The sequence below is a fragment of the Epinephelus lanceolatus genome, chromosome 11 (genome assembly GCF_041903045.1).
Source record: "Epinephelus lanceolatus isolate andai-2023 chromosome 11, ASM4190304v1, whole genome shotgun sequence".
Taxonomy (NCBI): domain Eukaryota; kingdom Metazoa; phylum Chordata; class Actinopteri; order Perciformes; family Serranidae; genus Epinephelus; species Epinephelus lanceolatus.
Window position 1 is genome coordinate 15,907,216 of NC_135744.1, and position 26,267 is coordinate 15,933,482.

At 41.4% G+C, this 26,267-nt stretch overlaps 2 protein-coding genes across 2 annotated transcripts; both read right to left on the bottom strand.

Annotated features, from left to right (window-relative positions):
* Window positions 1-781: 781 nt before the first annotated feature.
* rsf1b.1 (remodeling and spacing factor 1b, tandem duplicate 1) lies at window positions 782-25,942 on the bottom strand. The gene is made up of 16 exons (XM_033640650.2): window positions 25,767-25,942; window positions 23,352-23,443; window positions 23,125-23,217; window positions 22,078-22,283; window positions 21,815-21,936; window positions 17,636-20,688; window positions 15,455-15,736; window positions 14,983-15,087; window positions 14,811-14,890; window positions 13,268-13,322; window positions 9,517-9,629; window positions 8,450-8,517; window positions 6,848-7,061; window positions 6,469-6,695; window positions 6,094-6,273; window positions 782-1,493 (listed from the first exon to the last, which is right to left on the bottom strand). Exons 1-16 carry the CDS (start codon window positions 25,918-25,920, stop codon window positions 931-933), a joined length of 5,607 nt encoding a protein of 1,868 aa, XP_033496541.2. The 5' UTR covers window positions 25,921-25,942; the 3' UTR covers window positions 782-930.
* Window positions 4,138-4,994, bottom strand: LOC144464648 (uncharacterized). Its single transcript, XM_078172307.1, has one exon. The coding sequence runs from the start codon at window positions 4,873-4,875 to the stop codon at window positions 4,249-4,251; it is 627 nt and encodes a 208-aa protein (XP_078028433.1). The 5' UTR covers window positions 4,876-4,994; the 3' UTR covers window positions 4,138-4,248.
* Window positions 25,943-26,267: the final 325 nt, after the last annotated feature.

Genomic DNA, 26,267 nt, shown 5'->3' on the forward strand with positions numbered 1-26,267 from the left:
GTTACTGGTAAAATCAGTTTTCAAAAACAGAACAGAATGGCAGCACAGCAAGTCAGACAGACAAGCGGCCTGTCTCTGATTGACCAGTAGAAAAAGGATCCCCTGTAGGGGGGATAAGCTTATGGACCCTGGAAAGGGTAGTTGTTACTGTGGTAGCAACTGATGGGGATCCTGATTAGTTCAGAAACATAGAGAGCTTACCAAAATAAATCAGTCTTTGGGCCAAGCTAAGCTAACTTGCATCATATTTGCCATACAAACACGTAAGTGGAATCAATAACCTCATTTAAATCTGCCTGAAAGCAAATAAAAATCGCATATTCTCCAAAATGTAAAAACTGTTCCTTTAAGAGATAAAATCTAAAACCAAGATAATTTTTAACAGATGTCCAGAACTTCATATCACTTATGGAATGACTTATTTTACTCTTAAAAAATGTTAAAAGTCCCAGTCTTTTAGCAGTCAAATACACAGCTATTTCCTACACATCAATTTCAGTGCTCATTTTCCCATCAGGAGCTAAAATTTGCAGAAATCTTAGAAGTAGCAAAATAAAAAACAGGACAACTTGAGAGGTGAAATGAGTGAGACATTTTTAGAGGATGGAGGTGGTTTGGCAGTGGAGCTGGATGATGCAGGTGAGCTGATTGATACCAGACAAATGAGTGTTGATGGTTTGGTGCCCTTGTTTGTCGTATAATCCCACAGGGACAGCATCAGACTGGTGACGGGGATCCAGTTCGTATTGTAGCAAAGACTGCTGAGACTCGAGGTCCGAATGACACAAGTAAAAAGGACGACAAGGAAGTGTTGGTGGGGAGGGAATAATAAAGTTAAGCAATATAAAAATACAATACCACAAAAAAATGAAACAGTACACCTTTGTTTTTGTTTTTTGTTTTTTTTTTTGTTTGTTTGTTTTTTTTTTTTTACAAATCTTCGTTATTGCAGACGTAGTCCACTAGGTCTGTGACTCCTAACAGGTCGTCTTCGTCTTCGTCCTGCGCCGCCATCTCCTGGCCGACCAGTCCGTTCGGTGCTATGGCAGCGGCTGGTGTAGCACTGATGTTTTTGGGTGGCTCCAGATGTGGGGTGAGGCCTGGAGCAGCGGAAGCGGGCCGACCAACGAGGCCTTCGAGGCTCTTTATTGGGCTCTGTCCGTTGGTGGGTGGCAGCTCCACCTGATTGCAGTCCACTGGGTTTGTTCCCTTTGACTCCTCGTCTGTTTTTTCAGCTGCTTTCTTCTCCTTCGGTTTCTCCTCCTCCTCATCTTCGTCGTCATCCGAGTCTATGCGGTTCACACGTTTACGGACGGGGCGATCCTCCTCGGACGATTCGTCAGAGTCGTCGTCGGAGTCGTCTTCTTCAGAGGCTCTCCTGCGTTTTAGTGCGAGACGTCTGCGCCGCTGCCGGGAATCTTCCTCTGAGGAGTCAGCTCTTCTCTTCACCCTCCGATCCCTCGTCTCCTCCTCAGAGTCTCTGGAGAAACTCGCTGAGAAAAGAAAACAAGAAACCTTTAACCTCCTGTAGTTCTGCCAGGATCACCTCAATATACTTAACTGTTAATGGTCAGTAGATCACGAGGGCGTTCCCGACTGAGAATTTTCCTAGTCGACCAGTAGTCATCATTTAGCGCCATTAGTCGACTAGTCGCCCGCATGTTTACGATATTAATTTAATTATTAAATGATATATTTTGGGCGGAGCAACACAATGGTTTGAGTTGAAGGTGTGAGAAAGAATAGTATCAGTAACATTGTTAACACTGTGCTACATTACAGAGAAATACAAAAGCGTACTAATGAACCTTCATTAATATAGGCCTATATTTTATCTACAAGTGCACGTCACACACTGAGCGAGCCGCCTGTTAATGACGCTGTGAGCTAATGGGCATGTAGCTACTTCCATGTTTCAGATGATACGTCATGTTTGTAGTCGACTAATGAAGATGAGTTTACATATCACCTTGGGTTCGTCCTTCACCTTCTCAAAATGATCCAACACTTTGGATTTCCTGCCCGACATGTTATTAACTAGCCTGTGGAATAACCGCAGGTACCAGCCCTGGAAATTAACCTGAGTCCTGTCTGACTGCTGAGTGTGGACACTTCCTGTGTCTGTCCTTTCAAATTAAACTCCTACATGGTCCAGTCATATAGGTTTTGATAACTTCAACAAGGCGCAGCTCCTGATAGATTTTCACGTTTGTTATTTTTATGCTGCAACTAAGCAACCAATGAAATCTTGCAAACTAATTACCTTTCTGGTCGACCAACGTTTGGTTGACTATTAGGGGGCAGCCCTAAACATCGTAATTAAAAACAGTTCTGTCATCACAGCTGCCATTAGTGACAGAAATATGACCTCTATACATACTGTATTTGACATTTTTTTTAAGCTGTCTAACTGCTGATAATATTCCTCTTATATTGTGATAACACTGTAAAGATTAACGTTTAGTTTGCATCATTGTGATTTTCTTGAGTGATATAATCTAGTATAATGAGTAACCTTATCTGTATCTCAGTTTTATTTCACGAAAGGCAATTAACACCGTCCATATAGATATTTTCTGATAGCAGTTCCTCTGCTGGAGGCATAAAATGTCATGAAATATGATTGTCTTGAAGTTTCAACAGAAACTGGTGCAACTTGACCCTATATTGATAGAAACGATGTCTAGATTTATATCTTACTTGAAAATATATTGATTCATTGTACATAGTGGTTTTATCCCCCAGCCCTATTTAAAATGTATGTTTTTATTGCTTTTATACCTTTTACTTGTATCTATTCATTACATGTTGTCTTCCTTTGGTCTTACCGTTTTTTGAAGAGCTTTCTGTTATCATATTGCTTTCTGATTATCCTGCTTTTGCTTTGACTGTCAAAGTACCCTGTAAACTGTTTTTAAAGGTGGTATGAACAGGGTGACTACAGGTATGAGGAAGTTATATTTAAGACTTTTTAAGACCTTTTTAATACCACCTTAAAAAAAATTTAAGACCAAACTTGCGATGGAAATATGGACCAAAGTGAAAATATATTCTTTTACAATTAAAGGCATTGATGTCAGTTAAAAATGTACAATTAGGAAAAATGAAAATAATCAGTTGTTCAACAACATCCTTCAAATGTTTTTATTAATGTGGAAAGAGAACAGTTATTTAAACTGAGCCAGTAGGTGAAGTTTGTGAATTACCTCACCTGAAGTAAACAAATGCAAATTAAGACAGAAGGGGATATAGTACGTTGTTTATTTTTGTATCTCTACTGTAAAACAAAGACATGAAAAAGATACAAAAAAAGAACACATGTCCAAATAAGTTAGAGCTATAACGATTACGCCACCCACTATTTTAATTAAGGAAAATTTCGCTAATTCCAGCTAAATGTGACTATTTTCTGGTTTCTGTACCTCTCTATGAGACTTAACTGACTGTATTTGGATTGTGTTAAGGACGTCACCTTGGGCTTGTGGGACACTGTTCGGACATTTTTCATCATTTTCTGACCTCTTTCAGACCAACAGTTTAATCAGACACTATCTTCTTTAAAATTTCGACATCCATAGATGAGGGGATATTGGTGGCTCGTTCACTTTCTTTTGTCTTTTCTTTAAACAAGAGTCTCATAAAATGCCAGTGGCAACAGAACTAAATAAGAAGGTAAGATAACAATCTAGATAACAACTAAAAGCTCATATTAAAGCTTTTTCCACAACACAGCTGTTCCTCACTATAGGACAAGCGTTTGTATGGGAGTCAGAGCTCTGCAAAAATGAGTCTGAATAAGATCAATCCCTGCAGGTTCAATGACTATAATCTAGACTCATTTAACTCTGAACAGACAGATGATCAATGTGTTGAGAACCTCCACTTTGGCAGTGATGAGTTTAGCCACAGACAATGGCTTTTATTAATGTGGAAAGAGAACAGAGAAAATGTAAATAACTAGAATAAAATTGTCTTTTGAAGAAAAAAAAAATCAATAAATAACAACAAAAATAATTCCAGCAAAGAAGCCACTGTACCATACTACTTGCTAATATGACTTGTCACTGACCAACCCACAATAGCAGCTTAATTTCTGTCCTGGCTAACGAAACCTTATATTTCTATTATAGGCCCACCTCAGATATAACAATGTGAACACACAATTTTCATTTTAAAAACAGGAATTCTGAGGTGAGGTAAAAGAGGAAGGTGGGAAGGTAAGGGAAAGAGAAAATGTCTGACTGGACATCAAGGCATGTGCCTGAGTTCTGCTGATTTATCTTCCAGCTCTCTCGCAACCTCTTTCAGTTCTGCGACTTTGTCTTTGTATCTCTTTCTGAGTATGTTGGACTTGGTGATTAGCTGGGCCATGAGTGTGCCTGAGTGACCCTCAGCTTGCTCTGCCAGTTTATCTGCATCTTTTTCTAGGCTGTTTGCTACCTCACTCAGTGTCACCTTCTTTTTTTTGAGCTGCTCAAGGTACTCCTCTGCAACTTTTCTCTTTTCTCTTCGTGTGTCGCTCTCCTTCTTTCTCTTTTCCTGGTCCAGGTGTAGCCGATACTGAGACCTTGCTGAGGCTGCAGCTGCCAGGAGCTCCTTTGTCAGAGGAACTTTGAGAACCCCACCACAGACAGAAACATAGTCACATATCATTCTCTGAGCAACAACTGTGTCCTCCTGCATGTTATCAGCCTCTACCTCCTTGTTTACAGAAAAGCCCCTCTCAACTGTCGCTTGACCATGAGACATGAGCAGAAGTTTCTTGCAGAAAGTCCAGAGCTCAGGGTAGGACTGATGGAGGAGTCCATGCAGGAAAACATCCAGTCTTGTCCGCACAGGTTGGAAAGAAGAGAAGGATTCAGCTTTTTCACACATGTAAACGTCTGTACAAGCACAGAGTCTGGAAACATGGCCTTGAACACATCTTCTATTCCCTCATTTGATCTGTACGAATGGTGGCTAGTCACCGTCCTCAGCATCCAGATCACTTCTGCTCTAAGTGTTGGCGTAGAGCCACAAGCTGTGCGAATGTCAGATGATGACGATGTTGGCTGTGGATTTCCCACCGTAACATCCTTGGTCGTAACATCCTTGCTGGCGGTGGGTAGAGTGGAGCAGAAACGGGCAATCGGAGTCTGCTGGCGGGCTCTGGTATAGTCCTTGTGCTTCCCGCTCTGCAAATGCGAATCCGCCGCTTTGATTCCCATTGTCCCAAGTTTGAAATTCCTTCGGCACATAATGCAGTTGGCTTCATAAACATTTCCATGAACGGGCCTTAACCACGACGAGTAGTCTGTGTTTTCAAGCCACTTGTCATTAAATCGGCATTTTCCCATTTCGTGCAACCAAGAAGGCCACGTTAGCTAGCAAAGATGCAGCACACTCTTCTTCTTCTGCGGGTCTGCAGCAGACTCATTGCGTCACGTGATCTAAACGACGGGGCGAGATTTAGATCATTCCGTGCTTACCAGAAATTTTCGCGAGCACATTTAAGACCTGTCTGATCTGAATTTAAGACAATTTAATACTTTTTAAGGCCTTAAATTTGAAAAAATTTATTTAAGACTTTTTAAGACTTTTTAAGGACCCGCGGTCACCCTGATGAAACCGTTTATTTCATTGTTTTTTTTTAAGCATACATCTCATATTTGTGATTTATTCATTCATCTATATGATGGTTTTATTAGAATGTTGAATGTTCTTCTATCTGCCCTGCACCATGAACTGAGCATGTCAAATTGCTGACCACATTTATGACCTTTTTATAGCCCTGAAACACAAATACACACTCTCCTTTATCTGTCCACACACATAATTGATGTGTGCTGAATACAGGCAAGAATGAAAATTGAAATAAAATGGAAAAAAATAAATTGCATTCAACAAAAAGAAGTTCTTAGTGTTGAGGGAACTGTGTCGTAGCACTCACATGCTAAATGATGAAATTTCTCAGCCATATTAGTTCATCTTTAAAGATTTCATGTTTCACTTTTTACAAAAGGGGAGGCTAATAGTATCTCGGGGATGACAACTGGCAAAGAAGGCATCATTATTTCAGCATTGTGTTATCAAAACTGTGTGTTTGTGACTGACCGTCGGTGTCTGAACTGTCCTGCTGACGTCTGGGTTTCATTTTGGCTCGGTTGGTTTCTGCCTGAGAGCCTTCGGACTCAGACGTCTCGCAGTAGTTCACCTGCTTCTTCTGACTCCGCCGAGACCGCCGTCGACTCATATCCAGATCACTGTCACTGTACTCACTGGAGCCTTCAGTCACTGGAGACACAAAATAATAATATGATGGGTTATAAATGCATGTGGTTAAATCTCCTCCAATGAATACAAGCATTAGGAGAGAAAACCTGAGAATCTTCTGAAAGAAAATCTATTTCATGAAACACCAAGTGTGCAGCTGCAGCTAATTATGAATTGTCTACAAGCTACAATTATTGTCTACAATAATCTATATACCTATTTCATCTTCATCATCTTCCTCATCTGTCTCATCTTCCTCATCATCCGAGTACCCTCTCGGTCTCCGCCTCTTTCTGGAGCTCCGTCGTCGTGTCGGCAGCTTCCTGTACCGTGATTTAGTACGATGCCTACCGCTGCTGTTGCTGCCAAAGTCACTGTTGTTAGAGTCCGCCTCCGACTCAGCCTCCGTGTCATTTTCTGACACGACAAACTCCTCTTCCGAGCTGTATCAAAAAAAATTACCAAATGCACAAATGTAAATATTTCATGGACAGAGTTTACTATTCAGTTATAAGCAAACCAAACTTATTCAACACCTTCAGAAAAAGCCATGAGATTCATCAACTGAGAAGAAAAGTCACTGCAATTTCCTTACCTTTCACTGAGGCGAAACTCTTCCTCACTTTCCTCCTCGTCCACGGTGCTGTCGCTGTCCAGGTCATTGAGTCGCCGGCGTTTTTTCCTGCGCTGACCGGCAGGGGGTCGTGGTGGACGGCCGTTCTCCTTGCCCTCCTCTGCTTGAAGGATGGCGGACATATCCTTTCCTCTGTGACCTGTGATGTTGGCCATGTCTTTACCCCGACCAGCTCCTGTGAAATACACCCCTCATCATTACCTCGTCACAGAACATTTGCTCAGATCTTTACAAAAAAGGTTTTAAAGTATGGGAAATATGCTTGTCACTTTTTTTTCTTATATTTTTTGAGGGGTAGTTATTCCTTATCTGAGTTGAGGGACTAAGGACAGAGGGTGTTGTATTCTCAGAGTTTCTACACCTTTTCCAAAGTCACATTCAAGCACTTTTCAAGGATTTTCAAGCTTTTCCAGCAGCAGCTGTGGTAAACTACATATTTATACATATGCTCAGACGCAGCGTTCTCAGGTACACCTGTACAATCTGCCACAATCCAACATATTTTAATTATTTATCTAAAAAGCAAATTTCTCAGTCAGACAGTGAGTTATTATCAAAGTCATGCAAATATAATTTCAAGCAGTTTCAAGCACTTTATTCAAAATCCAAGCATGTTTCAAAACACCTTGAAAACACTACATTAACATTTGAGTGTTTTCAAGGCTTTCCAGCAACTGTAATAAGGGAAATTATATATTTCAAGCACTTTTTGAGAACTGACCTACAGTTTGGCATAACTCTTGAACTTGTTGGGTCTGACTCCAGCAGTCTGAGCAGCTGACAGCAGCCATGTGTACATCACAACATGGCGAGAGGAGCTAAAAGCTACTCCTGGGAACATTAGTGGCCATTTGTAATTTGGGTTGAGCAACCACAGGTCATTAAACTGGTATTTGCCAAGCATGCTGGACAAGTAACAACAAGGGGTTAAAAGCACTTCTGTTACTTTTGACGGGAGGGAAGGAGGGGCGCATACGTTTTGGGCCTAGCCTTGGTGCAGAGACACAATTACAGTGAGTATACCGCACAGTGTTGAGTTCTTTCGAGAGTCAAATGACCAATAGATTCTCAAACTCAACAATTCCTTTAGGGTACATCCAAGTACTTGACAGAATCGTGGTAACCCTGTGTAAAGTCCCTTGAGGCAAATTTGCAATCTGTAATATTGAGCTATATAAATAAACTTGTCAATGACACGTTCACACTCTGAATATTAAGCTAGAACCAGCAGCCGATTGGCTTAGTAAAGCATAAAGACTGAAAACGGGAGAAAACAGTTGGCCTGGTCATGTCCACATGTAAAAACGTGCGCCTGCCTCAAACGGTCACTAATTAACACATTATGTCATGTCTGTTTAATCCACAAGGGGTTTTGTGCTGGGCTGTTTCTTGTTGTTTTCACACTTGGTTTTTGTTTGAATTTGTTAGCATCAAAGATGCTGGTGTGCAGATTTCGGCATCGATCTTTTCACCAAACTCTTGACAACTAAAGCACATTTTCTAAAATGTAGTGCTACTGCTTAAATTTTTTATTTCTTTTTGAAGAGAAGAAAGTCCTCATACCTCCGCCCTCTGCTTCTTTGATGTCTTCCTCAATTGCCTCCTCGATCGCCTCATCGAATTCATCAAATCTGTAAAATTAGCATTGACAAGAATACATGTTATGGATCGTAGAGAACATCATACTTCATCAGTACATTAAATTTATTTTCTGCAAAAATAATTACAAGGATCAAATTCTAGTTAACTAGCATTGGCTGCTGAAAAGATGCATTAAATTCATCAAGTCTAAATCTAAATATATCTACATTACATTACATAACTTACTATATTTTTATATTATATGTTATTTCATGTATTCTTTTCCACTTCAATTATATATTTAGTATTCTTATGTTGTGTTCACACTGGGCACCAATAAAACAATACCTGCGAGTGAATTACATGTAAAGTCTGTATAAAGATACGATTAGACTCAAATTCCTGTTAGTGACGCGAAACATGCAAATTAAGGGGCGTGAATGAAGCCAGTAGTGCAATTTCGTGTCATGTGCTTATTCGCTAGAGTTGAAAAATCTCAACTTCAGCGACCAATTGGCACCATGATAGCTAATCAGCATTAAAATCCTCCAGCGACATGTGACGCTGAGGATTTACCAGCAGAAGTTCATTCATCGATTCTGCAATTTCAGGCAGGTATGATGCAGATCAACACAGATAATATTCTAACGTTCAAACAAAATTTCGCTTCGTGTTTGGTGTGAGCACAACATTATGATAGTATTATCACTACATCAATACAATTTTCATGTAATTGGAGGTATTGTTTTGTATATAATGCATAGTATAAAGCTTTTTAATGTAATCACTCATTCATTTTATTTCTCACTTTTGTATTTATTTAATTAAAATAGTTCTTTATCTTTTTTCTTTCTCTGTGCTGCTGTGACACGTGAATTTTTTTAGGTGTCTTTATAAAATAAACCTTTCAGAGTGTTTTTTGGTCTTACACTTACACAAATCATCTTAACAACAAGAACCATTGAATGTAAAAAGTAAAACTAAAATCAGAGTATAAAAATGACGCCAAAGAAATGACTTATTAAATACAAGAAAATCAGAGCACAGACCTGTAGCTGATGGATTTCTTCGCCCTCGTCGACCTTCGACCCCAGCTCTTACTTCTCTTTGTGTCTTTCTTCTCTTTGATGATGATCTCTGGCTTCTCTTCCTCTACCTCCACCTGTAATAAATAAGAGTTGGTCATTTACTGTCACAAACATCAACAGGTAAATGTGTAGTTCCCTTTCAGTCGATTCACTCGGTACAACACATATAGTATGGGATATCACGCCCCCGCGTGGCCTGACTGAAGAAACCTCTATTCACGCCTTTAAGGCAAATGATCTGTGGTGACGCATGTGAGGCATGGCCCGCACATACACTGAACAAAAATATAAATGCAACACTTTTGTTTTTGCTCCCATTTTTCATGAGCTGAACTCAAAGATCTAAAACTTTTTCTACATACACAAAAGACTATTTCCCTCATATATTGTTCACGAATCTGTCTAAATCTGTGTTAGTGAGCACTTCTCCTTTGCCGAGATAATCCATCCCACCTCACAGGTGTGGCATATCAAGATGCTGATTAGACAACATGATTATTGCACAGGTGTGCCTTAGGCTGGCCACAATAAAAGGCCACTCTGAAATGTGCAGTTTTGCTTTATTGGGGGGGTCTGAGGGGGGCAGAAAACCAGTCAGTATCTGGTGTGACCACCATTTGCCTCACGCAGTGCAACACATCTCCTTCGCATAGAGTTGATCAGGTTGTTGATTGTGGCCTGTGGAATGTTGGTCCACTCCTCTTCAATGGCTGTGAGAAGTTGCTGCACAGGCAGGCACGGCCCGTGCGCTGAGCTCGGTCACTATGCTCCAGACATATCAAGCCATATGTCTGGCAGAACATGGGTCACTCATGCCTTCCGACAGTCCACTGGCCCCTCTTCTCAACGAGGTTAGAGTCGCTACGGATTACATCCTCCGCGTGTCCCACTGTGCAGCGCTCTCCCTGGGCAGAGGGATGGCTTCTACAGTGGTTGCGCAGAGGCACCTGTGGCTGACTCCTTCTGACGTTCCGGAGAGGGACAGGGCTGTTTATTTGGATGAGCCAGTGTCTGCTGAAGGCCTATTTGGACAGTCGCTCGACGCTATTCAGACAAAATTTGAGCTGAGAAAGAAGCAGACAGAAGCCCTGCGCAGCATCATCCCCAGACATGATGCTAAACCAAAGCAGCCTGCCAAGCCGACACCGCCGCCTCCCCCCAAGAGGGCAGCGCCGCCTGCGAGTTTGGGCTCCCAGCCGGTGAAGCAGCAAGCATTGGGCCAAACCCCACGCCAGTCTGCTTGGAGCAAGGGTCCACCACCAGGCCTCCAGAAGGGTTCAGCGCCTAGGAGGAAGAAGCCGCACTCATCCTAGCTCCGGGAGTGGGCCGAGAGGGGCTCCAGCAGCAAGGAGACACTGCTGCCCCTCATCTGTTGCCGCCAAGAGGCCGCGTTCATGTTTAGCTCTGGGCGAGAAGCATTGCACTCCCCTGACACAGTTTCCCAGTATCCCAAGTGCCCCAGTATTGGTGCCTTCTGTTCACTGTGTGAATGTTGTAAATGTGCATTTATTGAAATCAATAAAGGTTCCGTTTTGTACCCAAAACAATAGCAAACAAATAAACCAGGTCAAACTGGTGGTGCCGTTCCCCTCTGGCACGCCAGAGAGCGACAGCCCATTCCCTACAGTGCTGCAGGTCAGTCGGCTAGCTGTCCACCTCCCTCAATGGCGCGCATGCGCAGTCTCACCATGGGTAGAGAGGACTGTTGCCATGGGTTACCAGTTACAGTTCAGGGCCCGGCCACCCCGTTTCCACTCTATAACAAACACAGTTATAGGGGACGAGGCAGCTGCAGTACTGAGGGAAAAAATAAACGGCTTGTTGAACAAGAGAGTGATACGAGTTGTTCCCGCTTTGGAGACGAACAAAGGTTGGTACAGCCGCTATTTTGTTGTTCTGAAGAAAGGGGGGGGACTTCGTCCTATTTTAGACCTGCGAATGTTAAACAAGTATCTAAGAACTTACAGGTTCAAAATGCTAACACTCAGACAGCTACTGAGCGCGATCGGGAGATTGGTTTACAACTATCAATCTTACAGACGCTTACTTTCACGTAGCGATACACCCGGACCACAGGCAGTTTCTAAGGTTTGCACTCGAGGGCACGGCCTACAAATACTTGGTGCTGCCGTTCAGCTTGTCACTCGCCGAGATAATAAGTCTGCTGGCAGCGAGGCCCTGGGAGCTTCCCCTCCGCAGGGACCTCCTCTCCCAGGCGGGAGGGGAGGTGGTTCACCCGCGCCCAGAGCTGTGGCGGTTGCATGCCTACCTGTTGAAAGGTCCAATCTAATAGCTAAGGGTCTGCCCCCAAGTGTGGTGGCAACAATCCAGAGTGCGAGGGCGTCGTCAACTAGGAGTTTGTATACTTACAAATGGCGGGCATTCGAGCAGTGGTGTCAAGACCGAAATGTACTCCCATTTCAGTGCTCTATTGTGGATGTTTTGACATTCCTCCAGGAACTGCTGGATAAGGGTCTCTCTTTCTCCACAATTAAGGTCTATTTGGCCACTATATCTGCATGCCATGTTGGTTTTGATGGAGTGACACCAGGCGCTCATCCTCTTGCCATGCGTTTCCTAAAGGGAGTCCGCAGGCTGAGGCCTGTGATTAAACCCAGCGTTCCCTCATGGGATTTAGCTTTGGTGCTTGAGGCGCTTTGTGGACCCCCATTTGAGCCTATTGAGACTGCAGATATGAAGTTTCTTTCATATAAGACAGCACTATGTCTTGCTTTGGCTTCTGCAAAGTGGGTGGGCGACCTTCATGCGTTATCTGTACATCCCTCATGTACTCAGTTCACTTTGGATGGCTCTAAAGTTACATTGCGCCCAAATGCAGCATATTTGCCTAAGATTATCCCTGCAGCCTATAGCTCTATGACGTTTGAGCTTTTGAGCTTCTGTTCCCCTCCGTTTGCTTCCGAGGAGCAGAGGAGGTTACATTTCTTGTGCCCCGTGCGTGCGCTACGTACTTACATAGACCGCACACAGAGTGTGCGTTTATGTGACCAATTGTTTGTCTGTTTTGCTAATCCGGATAAGGGTAAAGCACTGTCTAAGCAGCGGCTTTCTCACTGGATTGTGCAGGCTATCTCCCTAGTGTACAACAGCAGGGGTCTTCCATTGCCTCACGGTGTGAGGGCACATTCGACCAGGGGCATGGCAGCATCATGGGCTTTATTTAAAGGGGTATCTGTGAGTGATATCTGTGCTGCAGCCAGGTGGTCATCACCGCACACTTTTGTCCGGTTTTATCGTTTGGATGTGACAGCCCCTTCAGTGGCTCACTCTGTCCTTTCTGCTGGGTCTACGATGCACTAGAGTGCTGGAGGTGGACTCCGGTTCGGTGGCTGCTCTGTGGGGCGTGTATACATGTCCCATACTATATGTGTTGTACAGAGTGAATCGACTGAAAGGGAACGAAATGTTATGACTATAACTTCTGTTCCCTGAAGGAGAGGAACGAGGTACAACACTAGGTTGCCCCGCTGCGCAGCTGGGCTCGGTGAAGAGCAGCTATCGAACTGAAGAATGACTGTGGCGACGCAGGTATATATGTGCAGGCGGGGCCTCACATGCGTCACCACAGATCATCTGCGGGGGCGTGATATCCCATACTATATGTGTTGTACCTCGTTCCTCTCCTTCAGGGAACAGAAGTTATAGTCATAACATTTCGTTATCTGGTAAAAATCACACACTGAGCACTTACCGAGGGTTCAATGATGTTTTCAACACTGATTCCAACATAAATCAGACGCTCTTTCCTGGAGGAGATAACACACAGTGAGAAAGCCTTTCAATGTCAATAAGGTGCTCAAGTATCAATCAACCCAAACCAATATACTCTTCACTGTTTGTTAAAATAATTAGCATGTGTGTTTTAACTTTTCAGTCGTGTTCAAATGTTGGCAGCGCTGCAAAGCTTTCACAGTGAAGGAGCTGAAACTTTCACAGTAACAGGACAACATCGATTTGCAGTCTGACAAAACTATCAATGTTTATAATCAGTTATCTCTTTGTGTGATCTTTTCTACACCAAAGCAGAAACACATTCAAGTAGGTGCAGTAAGTGCAGCATCACTGGCAGTCAGTGGGAGTTAGGCTGTAGAACTTACACAAAAAAGTAAGTGTTGGTTAGTTTATGAAAAGAAAAACTGTTTGAACAGGGACCAAATGAGCCGAACTACAGGTGTAATGGCATCCCAAATCTACCTGAGACCTCCAATCACAGGTTATGGACAAATAGGAATGTTTCTCATTCAGATCTGATTTTAAGAGAGACAGATGTTTTTTGATTTGTCTGGTGGCTAAATGCTGACATTTTTGGGGGGATTCCAGTGGGATGGGAGTCAATTTCACTATTTATTATTTGACTGGGACAGGACAGAAAGTAAATAGGAATGGGCAGGACGGGAATCATAATACTGAGCTAGCAATGTGAAGTCAGCAGCTATCAGTTAGTTTCCACAGAGCACAGGAAATATATATTATAAATATAAATATATATGGACCATAAGGAGAATATTATCGCAATCATGATGCTAATTTCTGTTAGAGCATTAGAGGTGATTTCTATTATGTGTAAGCATCGAGCTAACTGACTAAGTGCTAGTTATTTGCAACATGGTTGTGGCAAATGAGCAGTTATGCTAGCTATGCTAAGAGCTATTTCAGCATTATGCTATACTGTATAGTTGAATGAATATACGTAGTTGTTTATTTATTAACTCTGCTTATTTAGAAACACAACACAGGAATGGGACGGGATTCATTCAGTCCCACTCCCATTTTTGTGGGAGTGGGATTGGACAGGATTTAAAATCCACTCCAGAATCACCGTCTACTGGTGACCCCTGAGGTTTATCTTTGAACCTCTTTGGGAGGTCACAGTCTCCAGGCTGGAACTGCTAGCCTAAAAATGACCCCCAAACAGTCAACAAACTATTCAGCATTAGAGTATTTGTGGTTGTATTGGACTGCATTATACGATAAGATGTTCCTGTTGTGTTGCCTACCCTCTGTAGAGTTGTACATCTTTGTTGACAGAAGAGTTTAAAGTATTGCAAACAAAAACTAAACTACTATTTGAAAAACACACAACAAAGGTAGGTGGCAGTGAAACAGGGACTCAGTTTAGGACAGTCAGTATTATTTGTTGGGATTTTTTGGGTGTCACTCAATCCCTGACAAGACAGCTGTTGTAGTATGTGCACATTTTTAATGAATGGTACAAACAGTACAAAACGTCTTACCTTCTCACGGCCCGTTCCTTCTTTTTCAAAGCAGCGTCGAGATTTTGGAGCTGTTCCTCTAATTTGTCACAGAGCAGCTTCTGCAGAGGGGATTAGCAACAGAGACATTAAGACACATGATCCTATTCAGTTTATTTTTTATTTAATATTTGGTGCTTTGACTGCTACGTACATGTTGACAGGGTGGACAGAACCATTCTCCGTCGGGGATGATCATGAGGGGAGGCCTCAGACAGGCTGTGTGGTACCCGCTGTCACATGAATCACACAGCAAGATCTGCGAAGGTGATGTTGACAGATGTTAAAGGGAAAGGTTTTTTTTTTCAATCATGTAACACACTGCATTTGAAGTCCACAGACACGAAATAAAACTCACAAAAAACCTCTTGGTGACGGCAATTTTAGACCAGTTTCTGGTTAAACAAAAAGGATCTTACCCATTAACAAAAAGGTCTGTCTCTGTAAGGATCCTTTCCAGAATGTTATCAGACAGACAGACATTTTCACATCAGCTGTCTCTACCCTCTCTCTTTTTTCTTCTGCCTGTTTCTCACTTTGTAATTTCAGTTTTAACAATAACTTGTTTATTGATTAGAAAACTGAAATATAAGTTGGTACAAGTATGAGATGCTGCGAGTACCCACCAGCTCAGGGTGATTTGGAAGACCACAATGTTTGCAGGGGTCATCATTAGGAGGTAGGTCGTCGTCTGAGGATGTCGAGGAGTCCGAGCTTCGCCTTTCTCGGTTACGATTCCGCCTCTTTCTGCTTCGCTCAACCTTGTAGTCTTCGTCACTGTCGTCCTCTTCCTCGCTGTCGTCGTCGTCGCTGGACTCCTCGTCGCTGTTGTCGTCGTCATCTTCGGAGCCTTTCTTTTTACGCCGCGTTCGTGTGTTGGACCACCGAACCCTCCGTCTCTTTCTCCCCTGAAACAAGCAACATGTTGACTTTCAACAGAGCGAATGAGTCAAAGGACAACTCAGTAAATATTATGAGTACTTGAGGTACATTTTGCTGATAATACTTGTATACTTTTACTTAAGTAAGGTTTTAAAGGCAGGACTGGTGCTTTTATAATTCACTATTAGCATATTCACCTACAGGTAAACTGAGGCCACATCTGCACTTATACGTCTTTGTTATAAAATAATGTTATAAAACGGAAACAATCTCCATACACACAAGTTTTCTGGCACCATTACAGAAATAATCTCCATCTACGTATATTAAAATGCTCCAATACGCATATCACATGGACTTTCACGTACACTGGACATGCGCCTACCAGCGTGAACAGGAAGCAGATTGTCTGCCCTGCCGTTGGTTGGTTTGTGACTGAAATTTATTCAGTTACGGCAAAAAATAAGACAAGAGATTTCTTTGCTGGGACCAACGACCAGGTGGAACTGTTACTGAAAGTAACAGGAGTATATGGAGGACAGGCTGGGAGAAAACAGACTGGGGGTAATTGCAAAGCAAATATGGTGACATATCAGAACGGTACCTGGAGTATTAACCACCGCCAGAGGAAGCTATAGCAAGGAGAAGGGAGTAGCCGCAAAGGAAGGATGAAAACACAAAAGGTATGGAAGCATAGCTATAATGTTTTGACTTGATATGTGACCATATCAGAAAGTGAACGTGGGTGTCCGCGTCATTGCTTCCACATGTTTGAGTTTTTCGCCCATCCAGACTAAAATGCAACACCAGTTTTCAAACTGAAATGGGCTAAGCAACGTTTTAAAAGGTCTCCATTTTAGGGGAGCCGAGAGGCTGGAGTAGTGTCGAGGCTATGCTCAAATATAGCAAGTTATGCGTTTTAAAACAAAACCATGTAAGAGTTTTGCAGAGATGATGTTTATTTGTGGACAAACACGGAGTTTAAAATCGCCAATGTTCCCACGAGAGAAAGTCAATGGCATTTTTCCATTGGATTACTGCAGAAAATCAGCTCTATGGCAAACCAACCTTTATGAAGTTAGGCCATTGACAAACTAAACTACGGTCGCATGGCTAAAAGTTGCCACCACATCGAGGCTGTAAAGACGTGTTCAATGTGATGATGCTCTGTAGTCTCATTTAGCCACTTGTTAGCAACCGCCTTTTTTAAGACACGTAAAAGCTTCAAAGTTCACAAGTGGGGTATTTACTGACGTGTTTTATGCCGTAGAACAAAACATGAATGTCTCTTAAACTTGTGTTAACCACAGACCTTATGTCAGGCATCTAACCAAACACCCATTCAAAAAACTCATTGACTTCATGACAAGGAAACAAGGAGTGCTACAATGCTAACTCATTTTGGGGTTTTAGCACCTATTCCTGCACCACTCTTTTAGGGGGGATGTAGCCCAAGCTAATAAATTAAAGTGAAGGACAAGGCTACGCTTTACTGATTGTGCTTGAATTTATTTGAAAACAAAAAAACAATTAACTTGTTAGACTCTGACTTGGAAAAGTGACAGACCAGGCTGAGGGTGTGAGATGAGTTCAAACAGGAAAGCGTTCTGCAATATTCTAAAAACCTGCCGGTTCACACCAATGCAACTAGATGAGACAGTGGATCATCTCTATGCAACAACTACATCTGTACTGATTTGCAGTTTTTCAGACTTATTTTGTGGCTGAATATAATTTGTAGCTTCTTAAAATATGGATGAGGATAGTGATAGTGAGATACTGGCTACAGCTGCATTTGTCCTAGTGATGAAACAGCGAACAACAACTGGGCTTTAAACCACTGGTATGGTCGTTCTATTTGATGAAACTTTAAGAAAGATGCTTTGAAAAATACTTCCATGGTGCGATCTAGTGAGTGACCTTACCTTAGGTTTAGGCTGGCCCTCCTGATCAGCCTTCTTCTCTCTTGGTTTCTTTTGAACAGCTTTCACCTCCTCATCCTCCTCCTCTTCATCCTCGTCTTTTTCTTTCTCCCCCTCGCCCTCCTTGCCCTTCTCAGGCGGTGGAGCAGCCTGCGACTTCTCCAGCTTCCTGTCGTGGATCTCCACCACCTTTGGTGTTGGCCTGGAGATCCTCGGTGATCTTCGAAGAGATCTCCCCGTGTTCGAATCGGACTCAGAATCTGCTTGTCTCTCCTCTCTCATGAGCTCAGCTTTCCTTCGGTGGACTGGGGCCTTGAGTTTTTTCCTGTGGGAAACCTTGGACCTTGGAGCTTCCTCGCCGTTCGCCACCTCTTTTTTTGGTGCAGAATCCTCGCCTTCACTTTTGCTTTTATTTTCCTCATCAGCGGGCTTTTCAGTATCTGGCTCTTTGCTTGGGTGGTCCTCTTTCTCTGCTTCAGTTGAGGATTTGCTGTCGGTTTCTTTGCTCACATTCTGGTGACCAGATTCGTCCATTTTGGTCGAGGGTTCGCTTTCTTTATTAGCATGTTTCTCCACAGTTTTTGAGGGTTTCTCTTTTGTGGAATCTTCTTTATTTTCTTTGTCTTGACACAAGGATTTCTCACTGTCATTTTTAGGTTCATCCTTGTCAGTGTCCTTTTTAGTTTCTGTGTTTGTGTCCTTCTTAGTTGCCTTGTCCGTGTCCTTTTTAGTTTCTGTGTTTGTGTCCTTTTTAGTTTCTGTGTTTGTGTCCTTCTTAGTTGTCTTGTCCGTGTCCTTTTTAGTTACCTTGTCCGTGTCCTTTTTAGTTTCTGTGTTTGTGTCCTTTTTAGTTACCTTGTCCGTGTCCTTTTTAGTTTCTGTGTTTGTGTCCTTTTTAGTTACCTTGTCTGTGTCCTTTTTAGTTTCTGTGTTTGTGTCCTTTTTACTTTCCTTGTCTGTGTCTTTTTTAGTTTCTGTGTTTATGTCCTTTTTACTTTCCTTGTCTGTGTCCTTTTTAGTTTCTGTGTTTGCGTCCTTTTTAGTTACCTTGCCTGTGTCCATTTTATTTTCGTTCTCAGTGTCCTCTTTAGTCTCCTTGTCTGCATCCTTTTTAGTCTCCTTCTCGGCATCCTTTTTACTTTGTGATGACGGATGCTCTGCTTCAGTTCTTTTAGGCTTTTCTTCTGACACCTTTTCCCGTTCTGTGTCTGGTCTTTCAGCTTTTTTATCTGTTTCTTTAGAGACATTTGTCTTCTCAACAGCACTGGGTGGTTTATCTTTCCCTTCAGATGCTTCCTCTATCGTCTTACTTGCAACCGAGTTAATCTCAGTTTTGTCATCCTCTTGTGGTTTTGTCAGATCAGGTTTAACAGCCACTGCTTCTACCTCCATGGGCTCGGGCACGGAGTCGCTTATCTTGGAAACATCACGCATCATACTGTCCTCGCAGTTAGCAGTTTTCTTTGCATCTTCAGTCTTCTCCGTCTCTTCCACCTTCTCCGTCCTCTCTGTCTTTCCTGTGTCAGTCTCAGAGGCTGCACTGGCCTCCACTGGCTTCATCTCTGAATCTTTAATGTTATCCTGATTCTCTGCAGGTTTACATGATTTGTCCAGCTTTTTAATCACTGACGACTCTGTGCTCTCTTCAGTGTTGGATGTTCCTTCTGGTTTCTCACTGATAACTAGTTTGTCGGTCTTTTTACTGACTTCCGGATTTCGTGTGGCTTCTCGGGTCTCTTTATCGTCACTGTCTTTTAGTATGTCTGTCTTTTTAATGACAGATGATGATACAGCCTTTTCAGAGTCAACAGATTTCTTTGCAGGATCTTTGTCTGCACACAATGACGTTCTGATGACTCCTGGCTTTTCTTTCGGGGCCGATTTATCTGAATTCTCTGCTTTAGTTTCCTTAGCATCACTCATTTCTGTTTGCTTCCTTTCTGTTACGTTTTCTGACGTCTTGGTTTCTGTTGTATCTACACAGGCTGGTTTTCCCTCCGAATCTTTTGATTCAGCTTCTTTGAATGTGACTTTTTCCGACTCACCATTTTTCTTTAACGTCTTCTCTGCGGTACAAGAGTCTTTTGTGGCTGCTGGTTTTGATCCTTTTACTTTATCATGCACTTCATGATTAGACGACTTCTCAGATGCCTTACTAACATCTTTAGGTAGAGGCGGCGGTTCTTTTGGAGGCTCATGTGCTTCCTCTTTTGACACTGTTTCCTTTTCTACATTCTTACCTAGATTTTTCTCGGCAGGGTCTGCTTGTTGTGATGTCACTCTCTCTGAGACCTTCTCTGCACTGCAAGCTTCACCCTTTTTATCCTTTGTATCCTCCTTGTCTGTGGATGGAGAGTCTTTTTCTTTCTTTTCTACAGCTTTACCTGCATCTACTTCAGCTGTCCGCTCTTTATCGATGGCGGCGTCTTTTAGTGACTCGCACAAGTGACTCTGGAAGCCTTTCTCTGACACAGGCTGAACTTCACCATTAACATGATCATTTATGCTCTGCACTTTCTTAGTCTGCTCAGGCGTCGAGTCACCTTTAGGAGCGTCCTTGACCTGAGGCCCAGACGGGTTTTGCACTATGATGCTGCTATTTTTTTCAAAGTCTTCACTAAACTTCATTCCTCTTTTTTTCAAAGGGATCTTGGCCTGCTGGTCGTTCTTCAGAGCTTGTTGAATCTCCTCTGCACTGTTCTTCTTAGCCTCCTCTCCCTTCTCTGCCTTTAATGATAAGCATGGTGCCTCGGAGGTGGGTTCACTTGTTGCTGTGCTTGTTTTATTGTCCGGCACATCCATTGGCTCTTCTTTGATGCTCTGGGTTTTTGTACTGATGCTGAGATCCGCTGCAGGCTTTTCTGAACTGAGCTCTGCTTCAGCTTTGCCTTCAATGATGCCATTCAGAGATGATTTGGCCTCTGAAGTTTCTGTTTTCAAGTCATCTTTCTGTGTTTCTTTTTCATCATTCTCTGTCTTTGGTGAGACTGGACCGACAGCCTTGTTGGTGTCTTTGTTCTCTTCATCAGACGTGTCCTCAGTCTTTTTAACTTCACCTGTAATAAAAAGATGAAATAAAAAAGATCAAATTAATGCTTGTAATAAAAGAAAAGAGTACAAGTGGGAAACTTTGATTCATATCTAAAAATACATACTGTGCAGGATTTTCCTAAAAAAACATAAAGACTCATACAGAAATAATTGGACTCATTCATGACTTATGACCCACCAGAAGTGTGTGGTGGTGGATTATTGTGCAGAGACTCTGTGCTCTGCCTGTATTTTCTGTGTTCTCAACGTTTATGGGTGTGTACTAGGGATGCACAATAATTTCGGAATCAGCTGATATTAGCTTTAAAATGATCTATCAGAATCCTCCAAAATGCTTTTTTGTATTTTACACAATAAACAAACATAACATACATTGAAAAGTATTGTATTTCATGTCTCCATCTGCTGGTGGGACATCATGAGAAGAGTATGCATGTATAATATGGTGTTAATTCCACTACAGAGGAGACCTGATGATCACTAAAATTAGGTGGTGAAAAAAAAAGTGGATATATCGATATTGGTATTGGTTATTGGCCAAATTAGTTGTTATATATTGGCATATCAGATGCTGGCAAAAAATCCAATATTGTACATCCCTGGCGTGTACTCCTACAGGGCTCAGGTGAGGTCGGGGCTTTATAAAATGGTAGCCACAAGGTGCCAGACAACAACAACAAAAAAAAAAAAAAAAGTCCAGTTGGGCTAAACGCCAAAGGAGTGTGAATCTGGGGTTGGCTTTTACTTTAACTTTTGTTGGTGATATTGTTTACAAACAGTACCCAACAATCCTGCATAGTATACCTCTAAATCATAGGTGTCACATAACCATGAAAGAGGGACAGGTAGGAAAAAAGATTTAAACAAGAATTACGGTTCGTATCTTCAGCGATTCAATGACTGCAAATTCTTTGGTTGATATTTGGTACATTCCGTCCTCTTCTAGTGTTGCAACTTTCTCACTAGATTTCGCAATCTCAGAACCCATCGGCTATCGACAGACGACAATAAAGTCTCGGGGGGGGGGGATTCTTCTCACTGCAACTCTCAACCCAACTAAAAGTGCTTACATTTGATATACTTTGGAAAATAAATAAACACAAACAGATAGTTTATAAGTCTAAACTTTACCTTCTTCTGCTTTGTCTTTACTCTCTTCACCATCAGGTTTTGTTTCCTCTTCTTTTTTTAACAGCGCAGGGTCAATTTGTGTCTTCAGCAGAGCCAAAACTTCAGCCAAGTCGTTTCTATCTCTACAGGAAGAAAAGAATATAAATATAATCATGCCTTTATCAGAGTAAATAACACGAGATGTCTGCTTTTACAGAGAGCATTAGGATTTACATTTTATGTCACGGTGCCTGCAGCACGTTTCATCACTTCTGTCTGCTTACCTGACGATGCACTTCCATGACGAGCCGTCCAAGTCGTCCTGTTCCTCAACATAAAGGCGAACATTGTCGTCCTGGTCCAGTTGAAACCAGTACATCTGACCGTCTTTGTCCCGGCCGATTGGCTGCAGACGCATCTTATCTGGGTCCTCCTCATTGATGGCAGTTTTGAACTTCACATTTTCATCAAATTGACACTCGCACAAATACTGGAGACAAAAGAAAGGCACACAATGTTTTAAAATGACATCTACCATGAAGATGCACCGCTCATATTTTTAAGTAAAATTTAACTTTTATTTTGGTTTTATGAGTGAAAAAATAATAATTTACTACAGATTTTTTATCTTCCAAATACTGATACATATCATCATCAGATAATCCAGTATCAGTCAGGCTGTAATTCCTATTAATTTTTGAGATAATTTAGTTTGATGGTCAAAGCCAGGCCCCACTGAGAAAAACAGCAATTTAACGTTGATGAACACAAGAGCTGCTGGTCTACTGCTGCCTTCATCAACTTCTTTATTTGTGTTAAGTGACTTTGGTGTTTTAAAGGGTTGGTTCGGATTCACCAAAGTCACACAATAACACAAACTAACTGACTTATCGAGGCAGAGGTAGACCACCAGCTCTCGTGGTCAGGGAGCCACAATTACTGTTTTTGTCAATGGAGTCTGGTGCTTTGACGAGAGCATAGATGGAGAACTGAAACAGCTTCTCCACCCAGCCCTAATAAGAATATACAAATGAAACCTTGTCCTGTCCTGTTCAACAAGCTAACATTGCTCTTCATCAGCATCAAAACAAAGGGCCTTTTTCACAACCCTACGTTTTGACTTGTCGTAGCAGAAAAAGCGCAGGTAGACCTTAAATTCTTAACAGTGGCTCAGGTCCATTTATTACTTTCTTAGGCTGCAGCGGTGCCTCTTTCATTAAATTATTTTTTGTAACCCTTTTAAAGCTGCAGAAAAAAAGCACAATTGAAATATGTGAGGAAACCAGACTGCCATTTAAAAAAGCAAGAATCACAAAGCACAGTGAGCTTACTTTAAGTATCCCCGTCTTGCACTCCATCTGCAGCTCCTTGTATCCTTTCTGTTCGAGTTCCCATGCCCATGTTGTGTTGAACTCTTGACATATCTGCAAAGAAACAACACATTTAAATGAGCAAATAAATGCATTAATTAACTGAATTAAATACTTAACTTATTTTTGTCAAGATACAATATGGACTGCATCTTGGGGACTGACTCATTTACTGTGGTTAGACTTACCTTCACAAGATATTTCTCCCATCTGTCTGCTGACACCGACTTGCCAATCTTCCTCAGCAACTTGACGTGAAGATCGACCAGCAGCTTTGGAACTGAGGAAACATCAGAAAGACAGAGAGGTCACTCACAATTAATTACTATGCACAACTACAGCAGTTACACATTTATGTAGCAGTGATATTAGTGAAGTCTTAAGTGTAGAACTTGTAGTGGAATATTTTCACAGTGTGTGATGGTACTTTTACATATGTAAGGGATCTGAATACTTCTTCCACCACTGCATAAAAGACACTTTAAAAAAGTGGGGGAAAAAAACAACAACTTTTAACTAAAAGGGAGAACTACAGACATAAATCCAAACCAGACACATAAAGGGCTGCTACCATCTGCAGCTGAGGTACATAAAGGCCCCATTTGACACAGTTTGAGAATTTACAGTATTAATTAATTAACTAATTGTTATTAAATAAGATCTGGCACTGTGTCCCATGATAGCTTACCAATCAGCATTAGAAAACATTTTCTAAATATAACACAGATGTATAGCGCAAAAAGTATAGTATTTCTCCACTAAAGATAAGATAAGGTAAGATAAGATAAGACTTTATTAATCCCACACTGGGGAAATTGACATGTTACAGCAGATAAAGAGTCAAAAATAAGGGGGGAAAATAAAAAATTACATAAAAATAAAACTATAATTAAATCCATATACACTATATACACCTTTCACGTATACAGATTTGGTATGTTAATGATTGATAAATGTCAAGGATCACTGAAATACACACACTGTGTAATATTCAATGACTGAATATTACATACACTGAAAGCATTATATTTCATGTCTCCACCTGTTGGTGGACCACCATGATTAAAGTGTGCATGTATAATATGATGTTAATTCCACTACAGGAGAAACTTGATGATCACTACAATTATGAGGGGGGAAAACAGTGGCTATATTGATATCTGTATCAGCTATTGGCCAAATGAGTTGTTACATATTGGGATATCAGATATAGGCAAAAAATCCAATATCGTGCATCCCAAAATATAACATACAGATTTATAGCTGCAAAAGTACAGTATTTCCCCACTTAAAACAATGATAAGATAATATAAGTCTTTACTAAGCAGACCAGCTCAAGAGTCATTAAACAAGATATAAAAAAAGAAAAAAGGGGAAAAAAGCAACCGAGTGCTAAATATGATCAAAAGATGTCACTAAAATTCAAATAAGACAGAAATAAAATATAATAAATAAATATATAATCTATATATACAGTTTGTGTGCGGTATTTTTACTGTAAAATAAAGAAATATGTGAATATTATCACATCGGGAAATTGCACAGTAAAGTTACACATGTAAAAAAAAAAAAGGATAAGTACATATAAATGTGAATATTTATGATTATGAATACATTTATAATCTGAGGTCGTTGGAAGGTCGATCTGTATGATCGATAATAATAATAAAAAAATAATTACGATGGCCGGCTGGTGTTTAAAACACGTTAAGTGTGAGTTCAGTGTAACGGAGCAGATGTCAATATGAGGCGAATTATTACACACTCAATCAGGAAGACTTCAGATGAGGATGCGCATGCGCAAAGCGACTTTTAAAAAAAAAAAAAGTCAAGTAATCTATAATAAACAGCGCAACCGGAAGTAGAATGACTTTGCCTTTATATAAACGTACACGAAGATTTGTCAGTGGAGTTTAAATACTGGTATATGTATGGATATCATACAATATTAAAATGTGTCTTATAAATACTAAATGCAAAACGATAACATCAGTGTGTATTCTTCACGAATAGGATCGTGTTTAAAGCGCCATAAAAGCTGTATTTTGAAAGCGTCCGCCGGAAGTCCTCGTGGTTGCGGGTAACTCGACACGAGCAGAGCGAACCACTACATGGCAAAATATTTTAACTGTAAATAAAGTGCACAATCGCGTGCCCGTCACAGACGATGACATCTTCACACATTGATAATCACAATCCACGATGTGTTGTACGAACTATAGCGATCTTCCCTGCCTCGTAAACACTGTTAGCACCACACATTAGTGTCTGAGTGGTGTTACGAGCGTTAACAGCGGCAGATAAAGGCTGCTTGGAGAAAAATTAAGCCCTATTCAAAAGCTAAAAAGTGAGAGAAAACCTCGAATAATTCGGCGGGCTCACACCTGGATAATCATCTAATTATGCAAAGGCACATTTTCCACTTCGAACGGCAGCTGTGAGACGCAGTTAACTTCTATTTAAGTAAACACGAAGGTTAGAAAACCACACAATAACACACAACTAGCTAACATAGCTGCTAGCCTGCTAGCACGGTACCATTATTAATGCAATGGTTGGAGTCTCTCCTCCTCCCGTTGGCAGCTGGAGGTTTTCTGCCCTACCTGAGGATGTGTCCTGCAGATATCTCTCCAGCTGAGGAAAGGTGAGCTCCGGTAAGTCCAACAACGCTCCGTACCTCTCCAGGAACGAGCAAATCACGGCGTAATTTGGACACAAACCGGGGGAAGAACTCGCCGTTGCCGCCGAAGCAGCCATCTTTTCCACACCAGTGTCAAGCCAGCCGGAATCAAATAGAGTACTTCCGGTGTTAACAAAATAAAGCGTTATTTTATTTATTTATTTATTTTACATCCAGATTTTGACGCTGCATGACGGCGGATTTATTTTATTTTACTTTATATACTATGTATATATATATATATATATATATATATATATATATATATATCTACAGAAGAAATGGCTTTGAATAAGTGAGCCCAGATACACGTCACTGATATTGACATTAATTGTATATTTTTTTTAATAATATGTGTGTGTGTGTGTATATATATATATATAATTGTAACTGAGTATTTGTACACCGTTGTATCACTGCTTTT